General features: G+C 40.1%; 1 protein-coding gene across 1 annotated transcript; it reads right to left on the bottom strand.

The window, feature by feature from the left end:
- Positions 1-642: 642 nt before the first annotated feature.
- Positions 643-16750, bottom strand: LOC144270426 (phospholipid scramblase family member 5-like). Its single transcript, XM_077826885.1, has 7 exons — positions 16738-16750; positions 13597-13748; positions 8063-8105; positions 6843-7063; positions 5275-5436; positions 1870-2031; positions 643-681 (listed from the first exon to the last, which is right to left on the bottom strand). The coding sequence occupies exons 1-7, from the start codon at positions 16748-16750 to the stop codon at positions 643-645; spliced, it is 792 nt and encodes a 263-aa protein (XP_077683011.1).
- Positions 16751-23751: the final 7001 nt, after the last annotated feature.

Raw genomic sequence — 23751 nt, 5'->3', positions numbered from 1 at the left:
AGCTGTGTTAAATATCTCTTAAACCCAAGCAGGTAGTTTCATCACCTCCACTGTCCCCACACAAATATATACCCATCTTAAACTTCCCCACTGGGCAACGCCAGTACATTGTTACTGTTATATTCAGTTTGTTACTCTTAGTTAATAGTAGATCTGAAAGCTACTTCAGAAATAATGGGAAGTCCCACCTTATTTGGTTAATAACTAGCACCAGCACTTGCAAAACTTCAAAGGGTTCTCTAAACATAGACTTTTCATCAGTGATGCTGCAAGGCTTAGTTCTAATCTTTCATGCTTTACATGAAAAAACATCAAAAGAGAAAAAAGAGAGAAGCAGTTTCCAAAGCAACATTGCTCTGTCGAAACCTGTATGTTTAGCAATACATACAATTCAAATGGGGAAATTATTATTTACATAAGAAATATTTTCATAAATACTATCATTAATTTTTTCCTCAAAAAAAAAAAAAGATTTGTGCAGTAAAATATAATGTCCAAAGCTCAAGGGATTTGTAGAAGAAAATGAAAAAGAATCAGAAAGTGTTGAATGTAGAAGCCTTGAAAGCAAGAAGATCAATTTATATTCTCTCTTACTTACTGAAACACATTCTGCATATTTTATTGTTTCTGTCATCTTGCTTGTTATAATCCATCCAATGAGTTCTCAAAGAACATTAAATCCTACAAATAAATGAACTGTGAATGTTAAGGAAGATACAAAAAGGCAACAATTAATATCAAAAGCCAGATTTGAAGGCTCTTATTAAATAAAATAAGTATATTAGGCAACGACTCTCTGCCACTGAGCAGTGAGAGTTACGTAGGAGGAAATCTGAAAATCTTAAGTGTCATGAGAATTGTATTTCTAAGCTTGTTGCAGCCAAAAACTGGAATAAAATATCAGAATCACTGTTGTGGGGTTCTTTTCAGAAGTACAGTTAAAATAGCTCTGCCTGTCTTCCTGTCTCCTCTGATCAGAGAATCCAAACAGTTTTTTGAAATCATTATGTGGCCATCATTGCTGTACCGATGTGTAGCGTATTAGATATAATGCATAGGGAGAAATAAATCAAGCAAGAACAAGCAAAGATATTGATTTGTCATGATAGTTGTGCACCTCAAATCTATGCACACCCCTCTTTGCCCCTGTTCTTGAATGTTTTAAGATTCAATGTTTTACAATAGAATCTGTAAAGGAAGAAGAATATGGGCTAGGGAAAACATTTTGACCCATTGGGCAGAAATATAGATAATGCTGAATAAAATGAGGAGCTGTGGATAAAGCAAAGGATTCACCTTTTCAGAGCCCTATTCTGCTCCTCAGGATACACATAAAACTCTCCTGTGAAATCAATGGGAGTTATTTATATCCTGCAAGGGGCAAATCAGGCCCAGGATCTTGAAACACCAATAAAGAATCAGTGTAATTGCTCTTCTCTCTTGGTTCACAGACATGGTAACACGTCCAAATTCAACAGTTTTTCTCATTGCCTCAGATTATCCAGGGTTCTGTTAGGTTCTGCGAGGATTAAAATATTTGATCTCATCTTTTGTGACACAGGACAACACATGAAAATATCATTTAAACTGACAGGATGTTGGATGTGGGTAACTTTATGATAAAATGAAGCAAATTTTAAAGAATTCCATATCACTAAATGATAAAAGAAAAACCCATTAAAGTTACAGGTTTCCCAGCTAATAATCTTTTAGGTATTGACAATTTTAGGTTGGGTCCCAATGCTGCAACAGGATCTGAACATACCCAAGGGTACAGTCATGTGGATCCTGTTGCAGGACTGAGGTCTTACCACAGATAGTGGGTGCTTTGACTCCACTTTATTTTTCCCTCTGGTTTTGTGTACTTACTATGAGGAAACAAGCTCCAATCATTATAGCCTTGATTTTCACGTCAAGATCTACAGGAAACTGGATCCCAAAGTTAGCAGCATTGGTAAAGACATTGTTTACAAACCCAGACCAATATTTGGAAATCTTGCCAATTGTTGACATTTCATTAACAGTTTTTACCTACACAAGAGAAAAGAGGGATTAAAAAATAGCCACACTAACATATAGCCCCCTCCAATCCCTCCCCCCAAACAATAATTTATTGGATTTGTTATGATCAGTGCCCTGTAACAGACAAGAAAGTATTCTATTCTTAGTGGGCCAGATCTCAGTTGGTGTAAATCAGAATAGTTAATTTATTCCATTGGTGCTTTTCCAGTTTACACAAGCTGAGGATTTGGCCCAGAAGGTGAAATGAAATTCACCCCCATGTAGATAGCCAGAACCATTTATGTCCATGCTTACTAGAATGTATTATTATAATCAAAAGACAAAAATGTTTGCTATTTTGAATAGTTTTACAGCCTCTGCATTTCACTTTTCTGGGAAATTTTGGGAAGCCTCCTCTCCCTCTAACTGGGAAAGGGTTATTCAAAGCAGGAGAATATGGAACACACCATCCTATTGTTTTTATTGTTACCCCATCTCTCCCATCTTCACCTTGACTTGCTTGTCTCATGCAGTTATGTCTTATCTTTCAGACTTTAAGCTCTTTGGAGCAGGAACTGTCATCTTCTATGTTGGCACAGTGCCTAGCATAATGGCCCCTAGCCTTTGAAGACCTCATGGTGCAATTACAATATAAACAAACAAATAAAGAATAAAGCCACCTTTCCTTGACCCTTCCTGCCTATGAAATTTCAAGTTGTCACAGAGAGAGGATTCATGTTCTGTCTGCGGTGTTTTAAATGGAATTCCAGAAAAAGATCAGCTTCTGACATGTGAAAAGCAGGCTATGTGGCCAACATCATCACCATGTAGCACATGCACCCCACTGTCTGAGATTACGATCCCAGAGGACAGAGAGAGGAGCTGGTCAACCATTCCCGTCATCTCACCTCCCTCCATTTGTACAATGAACTATTGTGCAGTTTCTAATTGTGGAAACTGCACATGCACAGCATGTCACCCTAATGTTGCCTCTGCAGAATGGATACCCTTCTCTCCATCTAAGTGACCCTCCCAAAAGCTGTCCCAATGGCCATTCACAATCAGGCTGGTTCATTCCCATTGGTAATCAGGGGCAAAATCCCCATTAACTTCAATGGGACTGGTTCCATTGTTCCAGTGAATTGACAACTGGCAAAGGTCCTCATGTGATTAGAGCTGGGGCCAAAGCAAAACAGCACATCTGAACATCCACAAATGTTGGATGTGAATTCAAATTTTGTGGCTTAGACTCGTCTTTCATTTTGTTTGGAGGAAAATTATTTCCCCAGTCTTTTCCCATGGTCAGCAAATGAGAATCTCAGCATTTTTGTCAGTTTGGCATTGTTCTGGGCCAAGGTGTTCGAAGCACCGCAGGCCGCAGAGGTACTCTGAGAAAACGAGACCCACACGCAGCTAAGCAGCGAGTTATTGGCTTTATTGAAGGTTAGTGACACACCCGCAATGGGGACTCCAAACGTTGCTGTCACGGAGACGGGGAACCCAGCACACCGGAGCTTTGCCTGGGACGGAGTCCGAAGAAGGGGCAATCAGCGAGCCATAATTAGCAGTACACAGAAACAGCTCATGAATATATAATTAGGTACTTCCCTAAAGGGGATTTCCGTTACCGGCAACAGGCCATGCAAGGCAGACAAAACTGGCCTAAAACCGGTTGGAGTTGGTTCTCCGTGTCCTACAGTGACCGGGCGGCCTCGAGAAAGCGGAATTTCCCTACCTAGGCCGTAACAAAGTCTTCCGCAGTCCCTTACAGGCATTAAACAATAGCTTTGCGGGGCATGTGCTGAAACTCAGTTTACGGCAGGCATGCTGGACACGCATCTGCAGCATCACACCACAACAAAGACCTGCAGCACCCGCAAACTCAGAAAAGCAGACAAAATTCAACTGAAAAATATATGTGCAATTGCACACACACGGAGCAGCTGCTGCCACGGCATCAGATACAGTGGCAGCAGTTAGACACCTCCTTTTCATACCCCTATCCTCAAGCAGATTCTAACAAGATCATTGAATCTGGCCTATTCTCTGTACACAAAGAGTCAGAGGACTCTTGCTTCAGCCATGCTGCTGCTGAGAAGTATTGTGTCATCAGCGATGATGAAACAATGGAAAGAAAAGAGACAGCGACAGCAGCTACAGTAGATTCCGCAACAATAGCTTAGATGCATATGATGCTGATGCAGCTGCCTCTGACCAAGGGAGTTACTTGCTCCGACACAGAATACTGAGTCACAGAATACTGAGAAATTAGATGGATTCCCTTCTATCTCTTAGCTTCCCCTAGCCACTGACTTTGGATTGCCACCAATCAGTACCCTCATGTTTGTCATCACTTATATGCTCTGTGGCATCATGCTTATCTGTATCCATGTGAAAGGACACACCAGAAAGATACTCTTCTAGAGATTTGGGATCAGCAGCAGCACTGGAGCTCGTTGGAAACCAGGGAAAAGAATTTGTGGAAGTTCTCCCCTTCTTTGACTAGCTCTAAATAGTAGTAGCATCCAATACACCCCTAACTTCTAGCTCAGACAAATGTGTCCTGATTCCTTGGTCATTCCAGTTATTTGCTAAATTAAATCTACATTTGTGGGCAGAATCTCACTGAAGTCTTTTGGTGTGTCTGTTTAGGAGGAAGCCAGTGTAGACGATTGCTATGATCCCTTAGTGCTTTGGATTTCTCACTTTCTCTCTGTTTTAGCAAGACTGTGATTGTCATAGCAAATTTTGTGCATGTTTTGCTCTCCCTCCTCCCCCCGCTCCCCCAAATCTACTGCTTCTCAGACTTAACTGTCCTGTAGAAGCAGCAGTTAAGTGGCTGTTCAATGGCAACACTACTGTTAGAATTGGTCTAAGGGTATTGAAGTCAGTGGAAAGAGTCCCACTGAATTTAGTAGACTTTGGATCAGAACTTTACTGAAGGAGACTTGGATGTGATCCTGGCCCTATTGAAGTAGATGGCAACACTCTCATTGATTTCAGGGGGTTCCAGGATTTCACCCCAGGACAATGTTTTTTCCTGCATCTATTGTCACTCCTGTCCAGGAAATGCATGTGGTAGACTCAACTTCCAGCCTAAGGTCTGAGGTTAGAACCATGAACTTTGTTTTGTCACTCTCTGCACCGTTGACATCTGGTTCCTAAATTACGGTAGTTCATTGTTTTTTTAAGTTTAAAACCTTCATTGAATGTGTCAGTCAAAATATTATATTACCTTTAAACAATGGGTATTCTCTAGTGTATGAAACATACCTCAAAGTCTACATCTCCAAAACAGCTGCACGTTGCATAAGGGCCAATTATTTTCAATACATCTTCTTTGCTCTCATTCAGTATAGTGAATTTAGGCAGCAGAGGGTCCCAGTTCTGGACAACGTAGCCGACTATTGTACCGGGAGGGGACTGAACTTCTAACTATCAGACAAAAGTGGCATACAATAATAACACATGTAAATTTACAAGATTAATTGCCCTATTTTTAAATGCAAAATTTTGAACCATAAACATAGTATGTCAAGACTTCATAGGATAGTTTTAAATACATTGAATAATATTAACTTAATAACTGCTACTAAAGAATAAAGTTTTGTATAACATGAAAAACCATATGTATACAGAAGCTAATGTATTTACAGTAATTAGTTAATATACAAAGGTCTATTTATATAGAGATGTTGATACTTCTGTACATTGATCTGCATCTCTAATACAAATCATATTGCACCACTTGGAATGTACATGGGCGAGTATATAAAGCACTTGAATAAAATGATGAAATCAACATGCTGGACTAGAATATTCACCTTTCATAGTCAATGCAACTCAGAGTGAGAGTGCTTTATAGTAAGGAGTGGTGCAATACAGAAAGAAAGTATCTGTGTTCTCATTCAGAGAGAGTATTTCTAACAGCAGAGCACGCTCTTAACACAAGACTGTGGATACTATGAAACTGTATAGGGGCGATATTAGGCACATGTAGCTCATAGGACTTATCAGGAGTAATGTGGACATTTTTGTACTAAACATAGCAAATAGCAAGCACACTGCCACCAAACAGGGGTGAAATCTTGACCCTATTTGAAGTCACTTATTGCCACTGATTTCACCCATGATGTTTAATTTCTCATAAATACCAAAATGAGTGTTATGTAATCTGTAAGAAACGACAGTACTTTTACTATTCAGCTTGAAATTATGATACAATGTCTTGCATCAAACTGAAGAGTGGAAACTGAAACATACTGCAAAAACACATACATGTCAAACAAAGCAGGACTCACGTGCTCCAGCTGTATAAGTTATCGCCCCAATCTTGCACTGAGGACTGACCTCTACATGGGCTTCATTGCAGCATTGGGGCTTATCTGAGCAGTGCTGAATGCAAGTTCTCTAATCATTTGTGGGTCTGGATTTTCAGACTCCAGTCATATCACTCAAACCCTCTGTGTTAACATGGCAAAAACCCTATGGAACTAGACATGCAGCTAGTCTGCATCATACCCGTAATCTGAATGAAGGCCAAAGTCAGACCTTCCTTGCCTACCTGTAATTAATGGTTTCATTCATCATGAAGGAAGTATGTTCCTTTCCAGTTATGTGTCTTGACAATTATTATTTTTACGGATTTTTTTTAGAAAGAGGAAATATGGTCTAGCAGCCAGAGCCCACCCTTCTGGTCTCTATGTCTCACCCCATGAAGATGGACAAAACACATAGTCCTTTCTGTGCATTTTACCCATCTGGTCTCATGAGCCTTATTGAAAATTGGTAAATAATTTGAGATACATAAATGAAAGGTGCTGTTGTTATTATTCACTGACCTCTTGCATGTAGCAAGGGAACCAGCAGCTGTTACATCTCAAGGGTCTATTCACTGTGATCACCTCTTGACCGGTGTTATCAGTTATCCTTATGGTGAAAGACCGTATAGGTGAACAGAACTTACGATCAAAGCAACCATTTTCTTCCATTGCAAAGTAAACTCTTTGTCCCAAATGGTTTTTTATCTCATATTTGCTGCGGGTCTCCGTACCAAGTATGACTAATAAAGTAAAACAGTTAGCAAGTTATTTAGTATAATAAATTAGAATTAAAGGTGGTCCAAAAACACCTGATCCAAGTTTGGATCCAAGTTCACAGTCCAACCTCTCTCGCTAATATATATTATAAGCTCTTTGGAACAGGGACCATTTAAAATTCCTTTAAAGTAATGAAACTATGCAATTATGCAACAATAATCAGACATTGGATTGAATCTGAACACCATGGAATCTGGAAAAATTCAGATCTATATTTTAAACCAAATTAGAGAGTGCTCAGATCAGACTTTGGTTTGACCCACTATAGATTTATGAAGTTCAGATCTGGATCCCGACTTGATATCCAGAGTTGTGGTTTGGACTCATCACTAACTTAAATAGGTGAAAAGTAATGACATGATCCTGTTCAGTTTTGCTCAGTGGCAAAACTCCTATTCATATCAATGAAGCTGGATCAGGCCCTGTGCCAATCTGCAGTGAAAAAAAATATCAAGAAACACGACATTTCATTTGCAGCAGGTAATGTTTCTAGAGTGCTTTGCAATATTAAAGCACTATATACATGCAAACTATTATGCATTATTGTATCACTTACAGATACCTTTTGTTTCTTTAACTCATCTGATCAGAGAGCATTACATTGTTTAGTAGCATGTGAATAATTGCTAAAGAAAACAACATCTTCCCAATTCCGGAAACACTTATAAACATAAGTAGCTTTAGGCATGTGAGCAATCCCACTGAACTCATTGATGAAGAAATGTTATGAGACTCATTATTGACTTTTTCCTCTCCTTTTATTGTGATAGAACTGCCGTAAACAAAATGAACTTTCAGCATTAAACCTATCAGTGCATGGAGGACCTGATCAAATGCCCGCTAAGGTCAATGGAAGTGTTTTCATGGACTTCAATGGGCGAAGGTTAGGGCATAATTTATGTTACATTTACAAAGATATCTACATGCTGGCATTGTAAAGATGAAACTCATACATATGGTACCTTCAAGAAGCTCCACCTGCTGGTGAATGATTATCTGGTCCAGCTGTTAAAAAAATGAAAATAAATGAAAGTACATGGTGGCACTCTAATAATTTTAAAGAGATTTGGAGTTGCCACAGTAATTATTCTCATATACCTGTCAAGGATACCATATGTTCCAGCAGACCTACATTTCTTTGCTCCCAGGCCAGCAGGGGCTGGATACACTGGGGAGCATCCTGTGTCACTGTAGTCATCTTCTTGTTAATTCAGAAGGGTCCTGACCTGCTCAAGAAGGAGCTGGTTCTACTCCATGCCAGCTGGAGGGACATGATATAAGATGTGATGGTTATGTATTGTATACATCCATTTGAAAGCAATGACCAAATGAGTTCCACTGGGATCATGATGAGGCCAGGTGTAATTGAGGGAAATGTACAAAAGATGCAGAATCTGATTCTCTCTCCCACTCTGTCTCCTTTGTGCTGTTCTGATTATGCAAAGGTATCTGGCCCTTTCTCCCCTGTTGAAGATTCACCTGATATGAGTGAGTCCCCAGAAGGAACAGACAAGGACTTGTTGGGGACAGGGAGGAGGCATGGCCAGTGCACACTGGGTTTAAGGTTATGCTGTAAAAAATCTGGAGATTCAGAAATGGTGGCCATCACATGGCATTCTAGGATGCCAAAATGAGCACACACACAAAATAAAATTAAAAAAATAGACTTCTCTATAAAGCCAACTTGTTGACCAAGGAGAAATTATCATATGATTGATAGATTATAAACCAGTGACAAACAGTGAGTATTTCCCATGTATTGCTGAATCTCTTCCCCAGAGCTGCTGTAATGGTTTATTATTGTCTCTCAGGTATTCTTTCTGTTTTAAGAAGGGGGTGCTAATGCTGTAAAACTGACTAGCTATCACTTCAATGTCATTTTGACCGTAGGTCAACATATGAACAATTTAGCCTTTGGTCATTTCTTTTCCTTAAATTTCTGATGGCCATCAAATATTTGGTACAAGATATTCTCATTACTCATGGCTGAAGAAAGGAAATATGTGATGACCATATGGGATCATTGTGCCACAGCCCTCCACTATCTATCACTTCTATATTTGGCAAACTTTGTGTAATACATATTCAGAACAACTTGTAGCCATTTGGTTCAAGTCACTCTTGCAGCTCATCCAGTTTGCAAACAGAAGCTGGTGAGACAGCCTCCATGGCCTGACACTTATCTCTGAAGTACACATGCATATAAGTGATTTCTGAATAAGTCCTTTGTACTTACAAACATTTTCCTAAGCACTTATGCTACTTGCAGCTTAAACTTCAGGAGGCATAACAAGAACCTCTTGCATCTGAAGAGAGTTTAGTGTAGAGCTTTGCTACCAATAAAAGGGACAAATACTTTATGCAGAAATGTCCCAATGTTTGAATATTGGTTTTATACCCCAATTTGGTCTTTCACAGGACAAAACTGTCAAGCTGGTAAAGCCTGGAGCTATTTTAACTGTATAAATTAATTTATTATCAAATAAAAATATGTCTAAGTTTGGAGAGTGCAGTAAGGATAGCAATATGTTATGTGCTTTTTTGTTTTATTGGATTCTGTAAGAAGACTGTCCTGATCCATCATTTATCAGTGCACTCAAGGAGCAAAGAGATTTCTCACATTGCATCTCAAAGTATCTTAGACCCTAAGATTTATAAGGGTCTATGCAATCCGCTTGACCTTAGTCCTTTTAGCAGGTTAATTATCTTTTTTTTTTAAAGACGGCAGTTTTGGGTGTATAACCTAAACATATCTAGGCTATAAAGGCGCTGGCCCAACTTTTGAAGGTATAAATGTTTGCAAGACACTTTTCCTGCATTTTCTTCTCTTTTGGGTACTGCCTTGTATATCTCCATAGGCAAAGCTCTCTTTGACTTCAAATACAGTTCCAGGAATGGTCCCCGCATTCACTTTTTGGGATTGTGAACAATGTATAAGGCTATGATATGAGAGACAAAACCTCTACTTTAGACATACAAAGCAGATTGGAGGGGAGGAATGTCACTTCAGAGCAAGGCCAGGAGATTGGCTGGCACAGGGCTGTGGCTAGAAAAGGAACACATACAGAGGCCTGAGCACACATTGCCATTTGCTGCTACTGCTGCTGAAGCTGGAAGGAGCAGGCCCAATTGCAGGCCAAACCTAGAGCTAGGGGATCAGCCGAGGGAGTAAGCCTGGGGCATGGCAGAGGAGTTCTGATTAGTATGACCACCATGGGGATGGATGACAAGCAATGCAGAAGAAATCAGGGCTCAGCATTCTGAGCTCGCACCAGGCCAAGCACCAGTGACCAGCATATGGGGCAGAAGATGCCCTGTTTGGGTCTGAGATGCTGGAACTGGGTGCTGTTTGGATTCAATTGCCTTATAGAGTATTAGCTTGTATAGCTCAGCATCAGGATTGCATACAATGTACAATAGCTAATATGTGTGACTCCTCAAAGGGTCTTCACTGAATTGTCCCTGGAACTGAGGGAGGATTTGTCTCTGCTCATAGAAAAGTATGATTTCGTTGCTGAATGCAGCACTTGTTTCTGGAGTTAGTTCCTGATCCTCAGAAGGACTGGGAGTGAACCAAAGGACTGGGGCCTAGTCAGACGCAAGTGGGGTTTTCTCAGGCACATGGCTTGGGATTTGGGACTCCCTTAACAAAGGCTGGGTTGCCCTCACCACAAATATGCCATTGGACAGACTGTAACCTGAAGTGATCCAGCATAGTTCATAGTCTACATTGCATTGGCTTTGTGAAGTCACATGTCCTCATTGTACAAAATAATAGAAGCAGGTGATAAATACACTGATGAGAGGAGACATCTGAAAGACTCAGCATGGTCAGAATAAGCAATGCAAAGTTTGGACACCTCTCTGAAGTTTATCCAAATAACCTGAGAAACTGGCATGCCAAACCTGCCCCTGTAGCCTTCTACCTTCTCCCACAAACCACCCCCCACTCAATATGCTGAATAGCTATCTCTATTCAATACCCCCAGTGAACTCTATATTTTGCCTACGTCCCAGGAGAAAATGTCAGCTTGCTACAAATCTTGTACATCAGGAAAAGATATAGGGCCTACTCTCTCTGCAGACGTGAGGGCCTCTTCTTCTGGGAAGATAGCTCTCCCACATCCAATTAGGTCAAATTCTGAATTCCACTTGCTCCACCACTTATCAAGTTTGTGTTGTTAATCTTGCAAGAAGTGGGGGAAGCAGGGATTTCAAATCATTGCAGAACACTGTGGTGTGTAAACTCCAGTAATTCTAATCTGAAAATCAGGTGGTTTAAGTGGAACTGTAAATAGATCCCATGGTATGAACGCAGGGAATTGAGCTACTCCCAAAAGGTGATTACCCAACTACATTGTAGGAAAGTAAAGGGCTAGAAGAAACCAACCACTAGAACAGAGGTATGTCTGAATAGAAGACTACAAGGATTTTGGAGGCAGCAGCTCCTCAGCAGTTCCCCTGAATGGGAAAGGTTGCACTGGGTAAAAGTCTGCCAGCCTCTTTCCATGAACACAACACCACAGGTAAGGAATGCAGTGAAGATTGTAGAGGATCTGGGGGTCATTCTAGAACCTCTCATTTCAGTCACTGGGTTCAGTTTGATTCTCTTCAATGGCAAGCAAGTGTTCTGGGGAGCAGGGATCCTTAATTTAACAGAACAAAAGTTCATAGGTATTTCTTTGCTATCCTTTAATAGAAGCAGCTACTTCATTTAATTTTCTCCTACTGGAACAGATTTGAAGATTTAAAGAAACAAGCTTTGAGATGCTCTCAAAAGCAAAATTGATTTATAGCTGGACCTAATACTGGTGAAATCAAACCTAAATAATGACTCCTTAAAACTCCTGCACACGTTCAGCGCACTTGGATCTAAGGGTTCTGCCTTAGAACATCAGATCTGATCAAATGCTTCCAAATGTACAGTGAAAGTGGCTAATAGAAAACCTACAGTTGTTCAGTGGCAGGTGCCCAATTGTTCCAGAGAGGTAGAGAAGGTCTTCTCTTTTATTTCTCTAGACTGGGGAGAAACTTAAGGATAATCAGAGAGGTGATATACCCATTATCTGAGGAGGTCATGATGGTTACATCACTCAGAGAAGCAGCCTGATTATTGGACTAAGCCTGGGCATGAAGTCCAGGAAGCTCAGAGCTCTAATAATGGTTCTAACAGTGATTTGCCGTTTGGCCATGTGTCAGATTGAAAATTTCTTTAAAAGGGGGATCATATAATTTACTGTCTTACCTCACTGGGTAAGTTGAGGAATAATTAGTTAATGTTTGTACAGAAATCTAAACACGTAATATGCTAAGTATTTATTATTACCATCACTTTCAGTACTCGACTGAAACTGCTTGCTCCACCATCCCTGAACTAATGCTCATGGAATTGGCAGTGTATGTCATTTCAGGCATGTGTATCATGGACTCACCATTACGGCTCTGAAGTAAAGAACAGTTTCTGAATGGGGTGAGAAACAATTACTATTCCCTTTAAGTGCCCAGTTTCATTAGCTATCTAATACTGACAGTGTTTTCAGTAACAAATAGACACTACACGGTAATTTAGGCTGCAAATGTAAAATACATCATTTTTCCTATCAAATCCTAATGTGGATAGAAATATTCTCATGTATTTATTTCAGTTAAAGCCTTTATGGATTGAAACAGTCCTCAGCCCTGTTAGAATGTTGGGAGCCAAACTCAACATCTGTCTAGTGCATGAGAATCAGAGCATTCTAAATTATCAGACAAGTTTCAGTGTCAAAACAGAGGGCCTGGTTCTTTCCCGCTCCCACATGCTGATCAGTGGGAGTAACTGTGAAGTAAAGTACTACACAGTTTGAATAATGGTGGCAAAAGCAGGCCTTAAGTGAAGTGCAGACAGGACTCAACAGCATATGTGGCAAGGTGATCAGACTTTAAAATGTTTTCATTCTGAATAGTTTCAAGTGTTCATGGGAACACAGCTGAGAATTTTTTTGTCATATAGACTATTTAGTTTGAAGTTGCCTCTTGGTTATGAAGCTTAAAAGATAAAAAACAATTCATTGAAGTCTATTATACCAATCATTTTACAAACCACAATTTGCTAGAGGCAAGGATGGCTTTGGACACAGTCTGTATAGGTGGCCATCTAAGATGCTATGATACAGGGATACCTATGGCCCTGGGAGAAGTACAACTATGGGCAGAAATCATCTGGCTAAAAGACCTTCATGCTCCTCAAAATGTGGGCTCCATATTTCCATGGGAGTGGGCCCGAGCTCCTAATGAGCTGGAGGGAGATTGGGGAAAAGAAAAGAGAGGTAAGGCATGACAAGGGGACAGGAAAGAGACCCACTTTATTGAGTCATGGAGGAATGAAAGCAAAGGCAGAAGTAATCATCCTGTCCTTCATGCAAGTCTAAATTAATTTCAAAGTTTTGTTTCATTTCAACACAAACATAAGCTATTGAGGAAACAAAATGCTATTAAAGTTTAGAGACAACAGGACCTGGCTCAGGTATTCCAGACCAGGAGGCAAGATGTGAGGAGGTGGTGCATGTTTCCAGGCTTTTGTAGGTTCAACAGGTTTACTTTGACTAGGAAGGTCTGGAGAACCCGGGAGATAATCCTGAAAGATTTTGTTTATTTGTCCTTGAGTATCTGCAGCAAGGAAAAAAAAGACTTAATTAAGATTTAGCTTATACAATTAGGATATGATATTGTTGCCTAGGTAACTTAACTGCTTACTTTTTCTATCATTTTTATGTAGCTGTATCTATCAATGAGTGTGTCAGAATTTTGAAGGAATGGGATTTCTATCAACTTTGTGGTAGAATGTGGACACCGTACACAGAGACACAAAGAGAGCAAGAACATGCACATGTACATTGTATTATGCTGGGAGCGGAGAGATACCTCACTGGTAGGGCAATAGCTGCCCCTCATTCTGGATAAATGTAACACACACACACAACTGGTCAGAAATCTGAGCTGTGTGGGCAGAAGAGTTTCACTGAGGGCTGATGCAAAGGCAGGGAGATGGCTACTGTTTGAGACAGCTGTGTGTCAGAGAGAGGAGCAGAAACACCAAAGCCAAAGAAGACAGCATCACAGACAGTCTGAGAAGTGCTTGTCATGTGACATTGTGAGAAAGATATGAGAGAGCACTTTTGGGTAGAGTGCTGGTTGGAAAGGGGCTTGGAACTGTGAGCAGAGAAACTGTCTCCTGATCTTTGATTCCTGTGTGCAGGGAATCTGAACTTCATAGTCATTTTTTCTGTAAACAAACAGGATTGCATCAAAGAGATACCTAACTTTAGCATTAAATTTCTCCTCCTAATGGAAACAACCCCACAAGACTGCTTGGGTCAAATGGGGTAACCGTTTATATACTGAGAGTGCCTGTGCAGATCCTCTTTAAGGTTTCATTAGTGCATGATAGGCTTAATCTGAGAGAAACCTTCTCTAGAAAGTAAATGACTTGTCTGGGATCTGAGGTTCCCAAAGCTGGCTTTTTTTGAAAGGATATCAACGGCTGCATTCCTGCTACCATGACTGGGCCTGATTCTCCACACTGACAAAATGGTTTTAACCAATGTAATGCCATTGATTTAAATGGTGTTACACAAGGGTGAAATTAGGGTATTAGGCTTTATCAGTCTGTGTACTTAGGGCTTGATCCTGAAAACACTCACTATTAGACACAGTGTTTGTTACCTTGGATAGTCCTATTTAAGGTAATGAGACTACTTATACTTGTAAGTGGTTGTACGATTGGGTCCTATCTTACACCACCAAACACCACCAAAGTCAATATGGGTGCATGTAGATAACAGAAAGAAAAATCATCTTATGAGCCCAATTCTGATCTTACACTGGTTTTACCACTGATTTCAGTGCAGCTAAATTAATTATACTGGCATAAATGAAAGCAACGCTAGGTCCATTGTGTTTAAATAACAAAGCGTTTTATTAAACTGAGCCTCCACACTTAGATACTGTGAGTGTCCCCAAACAGATTGTTTCTATCAAGTGTGCTACAATACTTAGGCAGAATGGGGTTTTAGCACCAGAAGGAGCTGTGGCTTTAAAGTTTTCCTTTGGTGTTATGGGTTTAAATGAGATCCTTTGCATTATTTGAACATAGTGTGGCTCATTCATCATTTAATCATATTTTGATTTTAATTTATCTTTGCAGCTACTGCTTTCTTTCAAAGTCTGAGACCACAGGAAAAAGAAGAAAGCCCTTTGAATTACTATCTGGCTTTTAAAAATGTATAACTGGGTTATGAATATTTTATAGGTGCTTCTGCATCATTTCACCTCGCAGGGTACTGTTGTCGCTCTAACTCATTACAACAAATGCCATGAAGTCTTACTGGCCAAGTGCTAGTGTCATTCTTGAATAGTAATAAGAAATAAAATGACAAACTGCAGTTTTGTCCATCGCATTTAGCAAAAAATCAAACAGCAAATACACTAAATATTGATGGAAATCTAAGACACTTTGAAGCTTTGTCTATTTTTGTGCATATTTTGTGAAGGTGTTTTTCTATTTCACTTATGGTAAGTGAACATTTAAGATAAACAAACAGATTGGACAGTATAATCATAATTTGTAGAATTATGAGCCACTGTCTAGACGTGTATTACCATGTTTCTTTACTGTGGAAACTCTATGCTAGAAGGCTACATTATTTAGCTGTTTCTGCTAACTACTGTACAGTAAAAATATACATGACAAATTCCCCATGATAACGTCAATAGAAATAGGCAAGTCTTCACACTCCAAAAGAAGGATATTTCAAAGCATGCAGCAATAATGCTATAAAAACTACTTGGTACTCAAGAACATCCTTAGTGTTAAGCAGCATTGCATTTACAAAGTTCTAGCAAAAAGAGAGATATAAACTGGCAATCCTATATAGCAAACTGTTGGAACGCTGCTAGACCCCCAAATTCTGCTCCCACTGCACCTGTACAACTCAGTGGGGTATCGTCAGTGGAGTTGTATCTACATAAAGGAAATCTGAACCTTGGCTCTTTCTGTTCAGTTATATCATTTGATAGCATGTGCCAATGAACTTAGAAGGATTTGATGATTGACTGACTGCAACTTTCACTTGCAGTTCTGAGGAGCCAGCTGGCTCCAGCTAAAGACAATACATGTCAAGAATGAACCCAAATATAGCTAATCTGACTAAATGCAAGTAATCTTCAAATATTTCCTTTGTTACTTGGTAGCAGGATTGTGACACTTCTTGAAAAGGAGCATCATCTGCTGACACATTATTTTCAAAGTAGACTATGGAAGAAGTGTGTGCAAAATACGTTAACCTTGGATCAGTGCATACCCTTTCCACATATTCAATGCCAACTATACAGGCAATGGTACACATAGAAATATGAACAAACACCTCGCAGGTTAAATGCAAATGCTACTTTTTATTTAATATATTTTATGCAATTAACATTTTATTATCGATTTACTCTCCTTAGGAGCATCTCATATTCTGAAAAACAAAAAAGGTCAAATAGCCATGCTGTGGATGATGTGGCTTTAGTCACATTTAATTAAATTGCTGGAAATTTAAAAGACTGTAGTTTTCTGTAAACATGATATAAAAATACAGGCTATATATGCATTTACCTTGAGAGGCCATGAAGCTGCCTGAGTCACTTCTTCAAAGGAAGAAGCCCAGTTAAAAGAAAAGGCTTTTCTTGCTGCAGCAAGGGAGGCGTGGGGGAAGAAGCACAGCATGCACAAAACTTCAGAAAGGTCTGTCTACTTCATGTCAGCTTACAAAAGAGCTGGAAGGAAACATATCACCTTTCTTATGTTCCAGGACTATGCATTTTATGTGGATGGACAACAGGGGGAGATGGTGCTAGCAAACAAGAAAAATATTACTCATTTTAAAGTCATTTTGCATCAATGAAAACAGGAAAGGGGCATCACCAGTACAAAGAAGTAAACTTTAAGTGCCTGCTGGATAATTTAAACACATGGATAAGACCTAAGATTCTCTCTTATACTGTACTGTGTCTGTTTAGGTATTTGTATTCTAAGACTCGGCAAATTCTGTCTTTGTAATTCTGTATTTATGTTTCCATTTTCCCAGGACATCTACTAAGGACAAAGGAGCTGGTCATTTCCTCACAATGAAAGTTTCTACAGTTCAGAGAAGGAAGACCTACATAGGATTTTTCATTTTATTTATTTTTCTTGTAGCATCAACTTCCTCTAACCAAGGATGCTGGCTTTTCTACTAAATGAGGTCCAGAAAAGGATACTACCTGCTCTCCGGGTCTGGATCTAGGATCTGTGGTTCACAGTGCATTGTTCAAACTACATTTATGCAGTTAAAAAATGGCAAATTTTGCTCCAGATGAAGCCTACTTTAAGTCAGAATGTCATGCTAATAATTACCTGCATTGCACTGACAGAGAAAGGGAGAGAGGGAGACACAGTAACCTTGACTTGCTGGCTCATATTTCTACCTCTAGTGACCAAGTCACCATGGAGCTCATACCCATGTGATCTGTAGACAGATACGATTCATGACTGCCGAAATGATGGAGACTATACGTAGTGTCAGAAGAATTAAAGTATTTTGGGCCAAATTCTGCTCTCATATACACTCATTCAAATCCCACTGATTTGAGAGGGTTTGCTCAGGTGTAAATAATTAGAATTTGGTCCACTGTTTACAATTCATGCAAGTTTCTGAGAAGCCTCTTTTAAAAAATTAATAAGCTCAAGCTGATTTTTACTGGCAGGAATTCTAATTAGAGTACTACACACAAAGACCCCAATCCTCCACTGTAATGTGGCAGATTTGGGCTTTGTGAAACTGTCTTGGAGCTTACTTACCCAGTGTGGGGGAATCTCTATAACACAGAGTTATTGTAGGGGCTCCTATGATGCCCCCTCCCGCACAGCCTCCCTCTAACTATGGTGGGAAGTAGGGGAGAAGAGGGTGTGGCCAGGGCATTCCTGCACCCCAGAAATTCTGGGTTGCTGAGATTGACAAGGCTATATAAATTCTGCCTTGAAAATGGCTCAAAGCCTTGCCCACCCAGAATCAGGGGTTGGATAGGAGACAAACATTGCTTAAAGCCACATTATGACTTCCCTCCCTTTCCCCCTCCTACCCAAGTTGGTCCAGTGCAGAATGTAGAGGCCCAAGGATCTGACCCAAGGAGTAAACACAAATAAAACTTAGGAAACAACCTGAAGTAAACAGAGACGGGCAACCTCACTTCAAGGAGTTGGCTGCCCAACTCCCACTGACACCTTTAAAAAAGGTTAAAAAGGGTTAATTCACACCCAATAAAAATCGCTTTTGCCTGTATGCAAAACCAGATTTATTTCATGAACCAAATGTGCATAAATCTATTAGGATTTTTTTTTCTACAAAAGCTTTTGGAAACTCACCTAGTAAAGAAAGAGAAGATTTCCTTAAACTCCCTCCTCCCACCCCAAATGAAAAAACAAAAACCTTGAATCTAAAGCAAGAGGAAAGAAATGGCATGGACATTTGTTTCAAGCACCTAAAATGCATTTAAGAAGAAGTAAAAATATACAATCTTTTTTGGATTAAAATGTTAACAAAACAGACTCTATTAAAATGTAATCCACAATGTGGTCAAAGGGAAAGCTGACTGGGAACTGAAGGAGCAGCTAGAACTACAATGAAGAAACATGAGCTGTCAGAACAGCTCACTTTGCAGCCACAGCAGTACCTAACCCAGGTACAGCATGCCTGTAATGTGCTCTGGAATCTCACTGTAACTTATCTGCTTGGGTGTATGAGTGAGTGATGATGCTCTCCAGCGGCTGGCCCCCAGAGTGGATATGGGACTGTTAGCACTACTAGCTAAAGAAACTTTTCAGCTTGAGACCAGTGTTTTAAGAGCTCGAGGATCAGCTCTTCATATGTGCTTTTTGCAGTGATTGTTTCTGTCTGCAACACATGGACATTAGAAAGACAAGGTGGGTGATGTAATATCTTTTATTGGACCAACTTCTGTTGGTGAGAGAGGCAAGTTTTTGAGCTACAGAGAGCTCTTCTTCAGATCTGGGAAAGGAATTCTGAGCGTCCCAGTTAAATGCAAGGTGGAACAATTGTTTAGCATAAGTTTTTAGCACATATTCTAAGCTGTGTGTGACTTGAAAGTTTCTCTCTCTCATGAACAGAAGTTGGTCCAATGAAAGATACTACCTCGCTTGGTTTGTCTCTCTAATATTCTGGGACAGACGTGCCTACAACGACATACAACACATGGGCATGTCACAGTGAAACTCTGTAGTGTGCACAAATAGTCCAACCGGGCCAATTTTACTCCCTGCCCAATCATCCATATGACATTGTGGCAGTGTATAGGCGGCCGTTCAGAAGCTCTGAGAGTCTGTGAGAGAATTACTTGGTGCAGGAGCATCCTGGAGCCAATGTATGTTTCCTAGATTCTCCCCACCACCTCCTCCTCTGCAAGGCCTTGAAGGAGACATGCCAGGAGGAAGCTGGGGGCAGAAGACTAGGGGACATGCTTGGAGTTCTCTGCTAGATTCTCCGGAGAGTCTGGGCTGCTGTACAGCCCACAGGCAGAACTGTGAAGGCTGTCATTAGTTGGAGCTCCCCAGGAGTTCCTCTAACTTGTGCTGAAGGCTGTTTCAACACCTGAGGCAGCCCAAAATCCAACCAGCACAAAGGTGGTGTAAAGTCACCTTTGCCTGTATTCCCCACTCTGCCTCGTACTTCAAGTTTTGTGCAGGTGGAGCACAGAATCCAGCTCATTAACTCCAAGTGCAATGATTTACTCCTATGTTTATAGCAACAGGTCTCTGGATCACTCTGTATTTCTCTTTCAATCATTTTGTATGAGGATTAGCTAAAGTAGTGCCCTCCTCAATGGTTATTTATGGAACCACTAGTCTTTATCTGTTCTGCATCTCTTCCAGAAGTGGAGCCAAGAAATAAGAAGTATAGACACTATCAGGCAATAAAGGTCTTGACTTGCATTAAAAATGGTCCAGTTGCACGCATACCATCTACAGACATCATAAGGGAGGAGTCGTTTTCATTACTGTTGTTTCTAAAGTACTGGTGGTGTGGATGGTGCCTTAAAGAGTCATAAAATGATATGTCCTTGCCACAAAGAGCTTGCAATCCACACTTCTGCTTCTGGCATAATTCCTAAATATTTACCTCTTAGCATTTTCTAAAAGTTCAAAAACTGGGTGCTTTGTTGGTTTAAAGTAGATCTTATTTGTTTGCTCTTTTCTTTCACAGATGTACCCATTTTCTATGCCCACCCTTTGTCCTGTTTTGTTTCCTGTTGTTTTATTCTGCTGCCAGCATTCTGGTAAGTTTGGCTACTTGTTTTCTGAAAAATCTTGCATTCACATAGGGGTTTTTTTTGTTTACATAGTTCCTTTCATCCCAAAGAATGTTAATTTTTTTCCAGACGCTAGGTGGGATTTTCAAAAGCACTCAGGTATTGGTCTGAATCTGCTCCTACTGAAGATAATAAGATTTTTACTATTAACTTCAGTAGCAGCAAACTGAAGGCAATGCTAAGTGCTTTTGAACCCCCCCTCCATATGTATATAGGAGCTGTTTTACCCAGCCATGAAATGCAGCCATTTCTGGGTGGAACGAGGCAACTATTTAACAGCTCACAGAAGAACTACCCAAGAATGTAGGACAAAGAGTGACAAATACCAGCTGTGACATTATTGACATGAACTGTGACTGTATAGATCATTGTTGCAACCCAGGTCCTATGGTTGCATCAGGTCTTGTACAGTGGAGGTCAAGTGGGTTGTCTATGGAAAGGTTGTAGTTTGATGATTATGATTATGCTGTCTGTATGTGCGTATCATTTTTGTATCTGAAGTTATGAATATTGGCTATGTACTTGTATCTCAATGTGTTTGATTCTAAGTAGTCTCAGTGAAGTATTTGGTCAGCTTCTTGAGAAGGGACTATTCTCAATAAGTGCCCAATCAAGAAACACTTAACTGACAATGGACTTTGGGAGATGCCAATCCACATCTGAGCTTTCCTGGGAATGTTCAAACTAATATGTAAATAATGGTATCGGCCTGCAAAAAGCTGAATCATTCATAGACATGTGACTTGCCCAGGTGGCTACAAACTCCATCTTGTTGCTGTGACTTTGCACAAATGAACAAAGGGGTTTCTGCCCACAAGAGAGAGAATATAAAAGGCCCTGGAAGCCTCTCCGTTTTGTCTTCAGCTGGTTTGAGAGATGGCCTCTCCATCCCCAATAGATGCCTGAAAGAAACTGAAACAAAGGACAGTAACTATGGGGGTGTGAATGATTGCTGGATCCAGACTAGGAAGGAGTCCAGTCTGTGAAAGAAGCTTATTGGAACATCTCTGAGGGTGGGATTTTATCTGAAATCAGTTTCTTAATGTTTTAGGCTTAGACTTGCGCATTTTGCTTTATTTTGCATGGTAACTTACTTTGTTCTGTCTCTTATTACTTCGAACCACTTAAATCCTACTTTTTGCGGGATGTGGTTCAGACCTGGGTCTGTGTTTGCTGCAGGCTAGCGTGTCTGGCTCAACAAGGCAGGGTTCTGAAGTCCCAAGCTGCCAGGGAAAATGGGCTCAGAGGTAGTTTCAGCACATCAGGTGACAGTCCCAAGAGGGCCTCTGTGACCAAACCCGTCACACCAGCAGTTAAATTTAATTTATAGGGGAATTTAGGCTATCAGAATGTAATAATCCAAAATGGAATTTTGCCAGGACACTAAAGTTAATACCTCTACATTTTGTGGAAGCTGCCATTGAATCTTTAGTGGACATAGCAGGTCAGGTGTTTGGTTTTATATCTCACCTAAAAAGATAATATCTCCAATACCACTTTCTGCCTACCTACAATCTCCTTGCAGTGTAGATTGGAGAAATTACTCTTCCCATTCCCTTATCCCAAAGCTCAACTGGCTAATATTTCATGCTGCTGGTGCATAATGACCACTATGTTTCATACTAGAGGTGGCTGTATTTCAGTTGTGGGCAAGTGGTCCCTACGAAGTACACTTTTCATCCCTCTACATTTTGAAATCCTTCTGGATGGCAGGTGTTATATAAATTATTATTACAATCTCAAAAGAATTGATGCCATCCTTGCTGTCTCTTCTTCCTACTCTCCTGGGCTCATTCCCTCTTTTCTGTCCTTAGACCACAAGATATTTTGGGAAGAGGATGAATCTATTACTAACTGTGGGTCAAACTCACCATTGTTCAAACAGCCAGCATGAAGCCTGTGCACCGTTTAAGTTCCACGTAAGTTCTCAAGTGGTGCAAAAGGTTTCTGCTGGTCCTCTGCAGGGGGCGAATTTTGCCCTCTGGAAAGTGGCTAGCATATTTCAGGTACTATATGCAAAGTATATTTTATACTGCTAGCTCCCCATACTGTAGAGTTTATAAAAATTGAGGACCAGATCCTCAAGTGATATCAATCACCACAGTTTCAATTTAAATCAGTGAAGCTAGGCTAATTTATACTAGGGCCCTGATCCAAAGCCTACTGAAGTCAACAGGAGTCTACTCTACTTTAACTTAGATGAGCTTTGAGTCAAGCTCATAAGGCTCTGGCCCTGATTATATTTTGCAGACTGTCACTGAGATTGGTAAGCTTTGCTGTTGGGGTATTTCTTGTATTGCAGCAGTTCAGTTATCAAAGAGTTTTGCTGACAGAGCATTTTGATATTTGAGGGCTTTGCAGTTGAAATATTTTGCCACTAAAGTGATTTGCTATTGAAGTATTTGCTACAGTGTCAATATAATTTGCTATCATGGTGGTTAGTGCTTGATCAAATAAGTTAATTGTTTAGAACTGTCACTCGCTTTTCCTTTTAAAATGGAAAATAATGTAAAATTGAAATCTAGGCTGGAAGCTAAGCAGATTTTAAAGTATTTAATTTTTTCACTTTTTTAACCTTTGATTGTTTTGTATTCATTTTAATGGAGGAAGGTGTCAGAGTCACGTATCTATTCTTTCTACATCATCATTTTTCTGTTCCACATCCACATGCCTCAGTGACACATATTTTTGGCTGGAGCATGGGAAAAGAGTGACTATAATGTTATATGGTTTGAACAGCAAAGGGCATTATGGCTACAAGAAATCTCCCCATGAGAGCCTACTTATAGCTTGAATATTTCTACTAAATTTCACCCAGTTTTCTTTGTCCAAGGGCACTGATTATCTGTATTCTAATAAAAAACTGTACAACTATCTCCAACGTGCAAAGACAAAGTCTTCTACTAACTACTTGTCACAGTCTTCACCTACAGCTAGACAGTGCATTAAAAGGTCCAGATCTTCATTGTGCACATGTGATGGCTGCCTTGTTGGGTGACACATCAGGGATTCAACCAGGCACCTTCAGAGCTAAAAGCATGAGTTGCTACAACTTGAGCTAAAATTCCAAGGCTTCCTAACTGAGGCTGTACCTAACTCATGTCCTCTGAGAATCGGTCACAGAAGGGAACTCGTACTGCATTCACCAGTAGATTACATGTGAACATGCAAAGGTTCTGCAACAGAAACCTGTGGTGGAATTCTGGCAGATTCATATTCTCTGATACAGGGGGATGCTGTTTATAGGAAAGTAAAACGTAAAACT

Source organism: Eretmochelys imbricata, chromosome 9 (genome assembly GCF_965152235.1).
Source record: "Eretmochelys imbricata isolate rEreImb1 chromosome 9, rEreImb1.hap1, whole genome shotgun sequence".
NCBI lineage: Eukaryota > Metazoa > Chordata > Testudines > Cheloniidae > Eretmochelys > Eretmochelys imbricata.
This window is presented reverse-complemented; position numbering and strand designations above follow the sequence as displayed.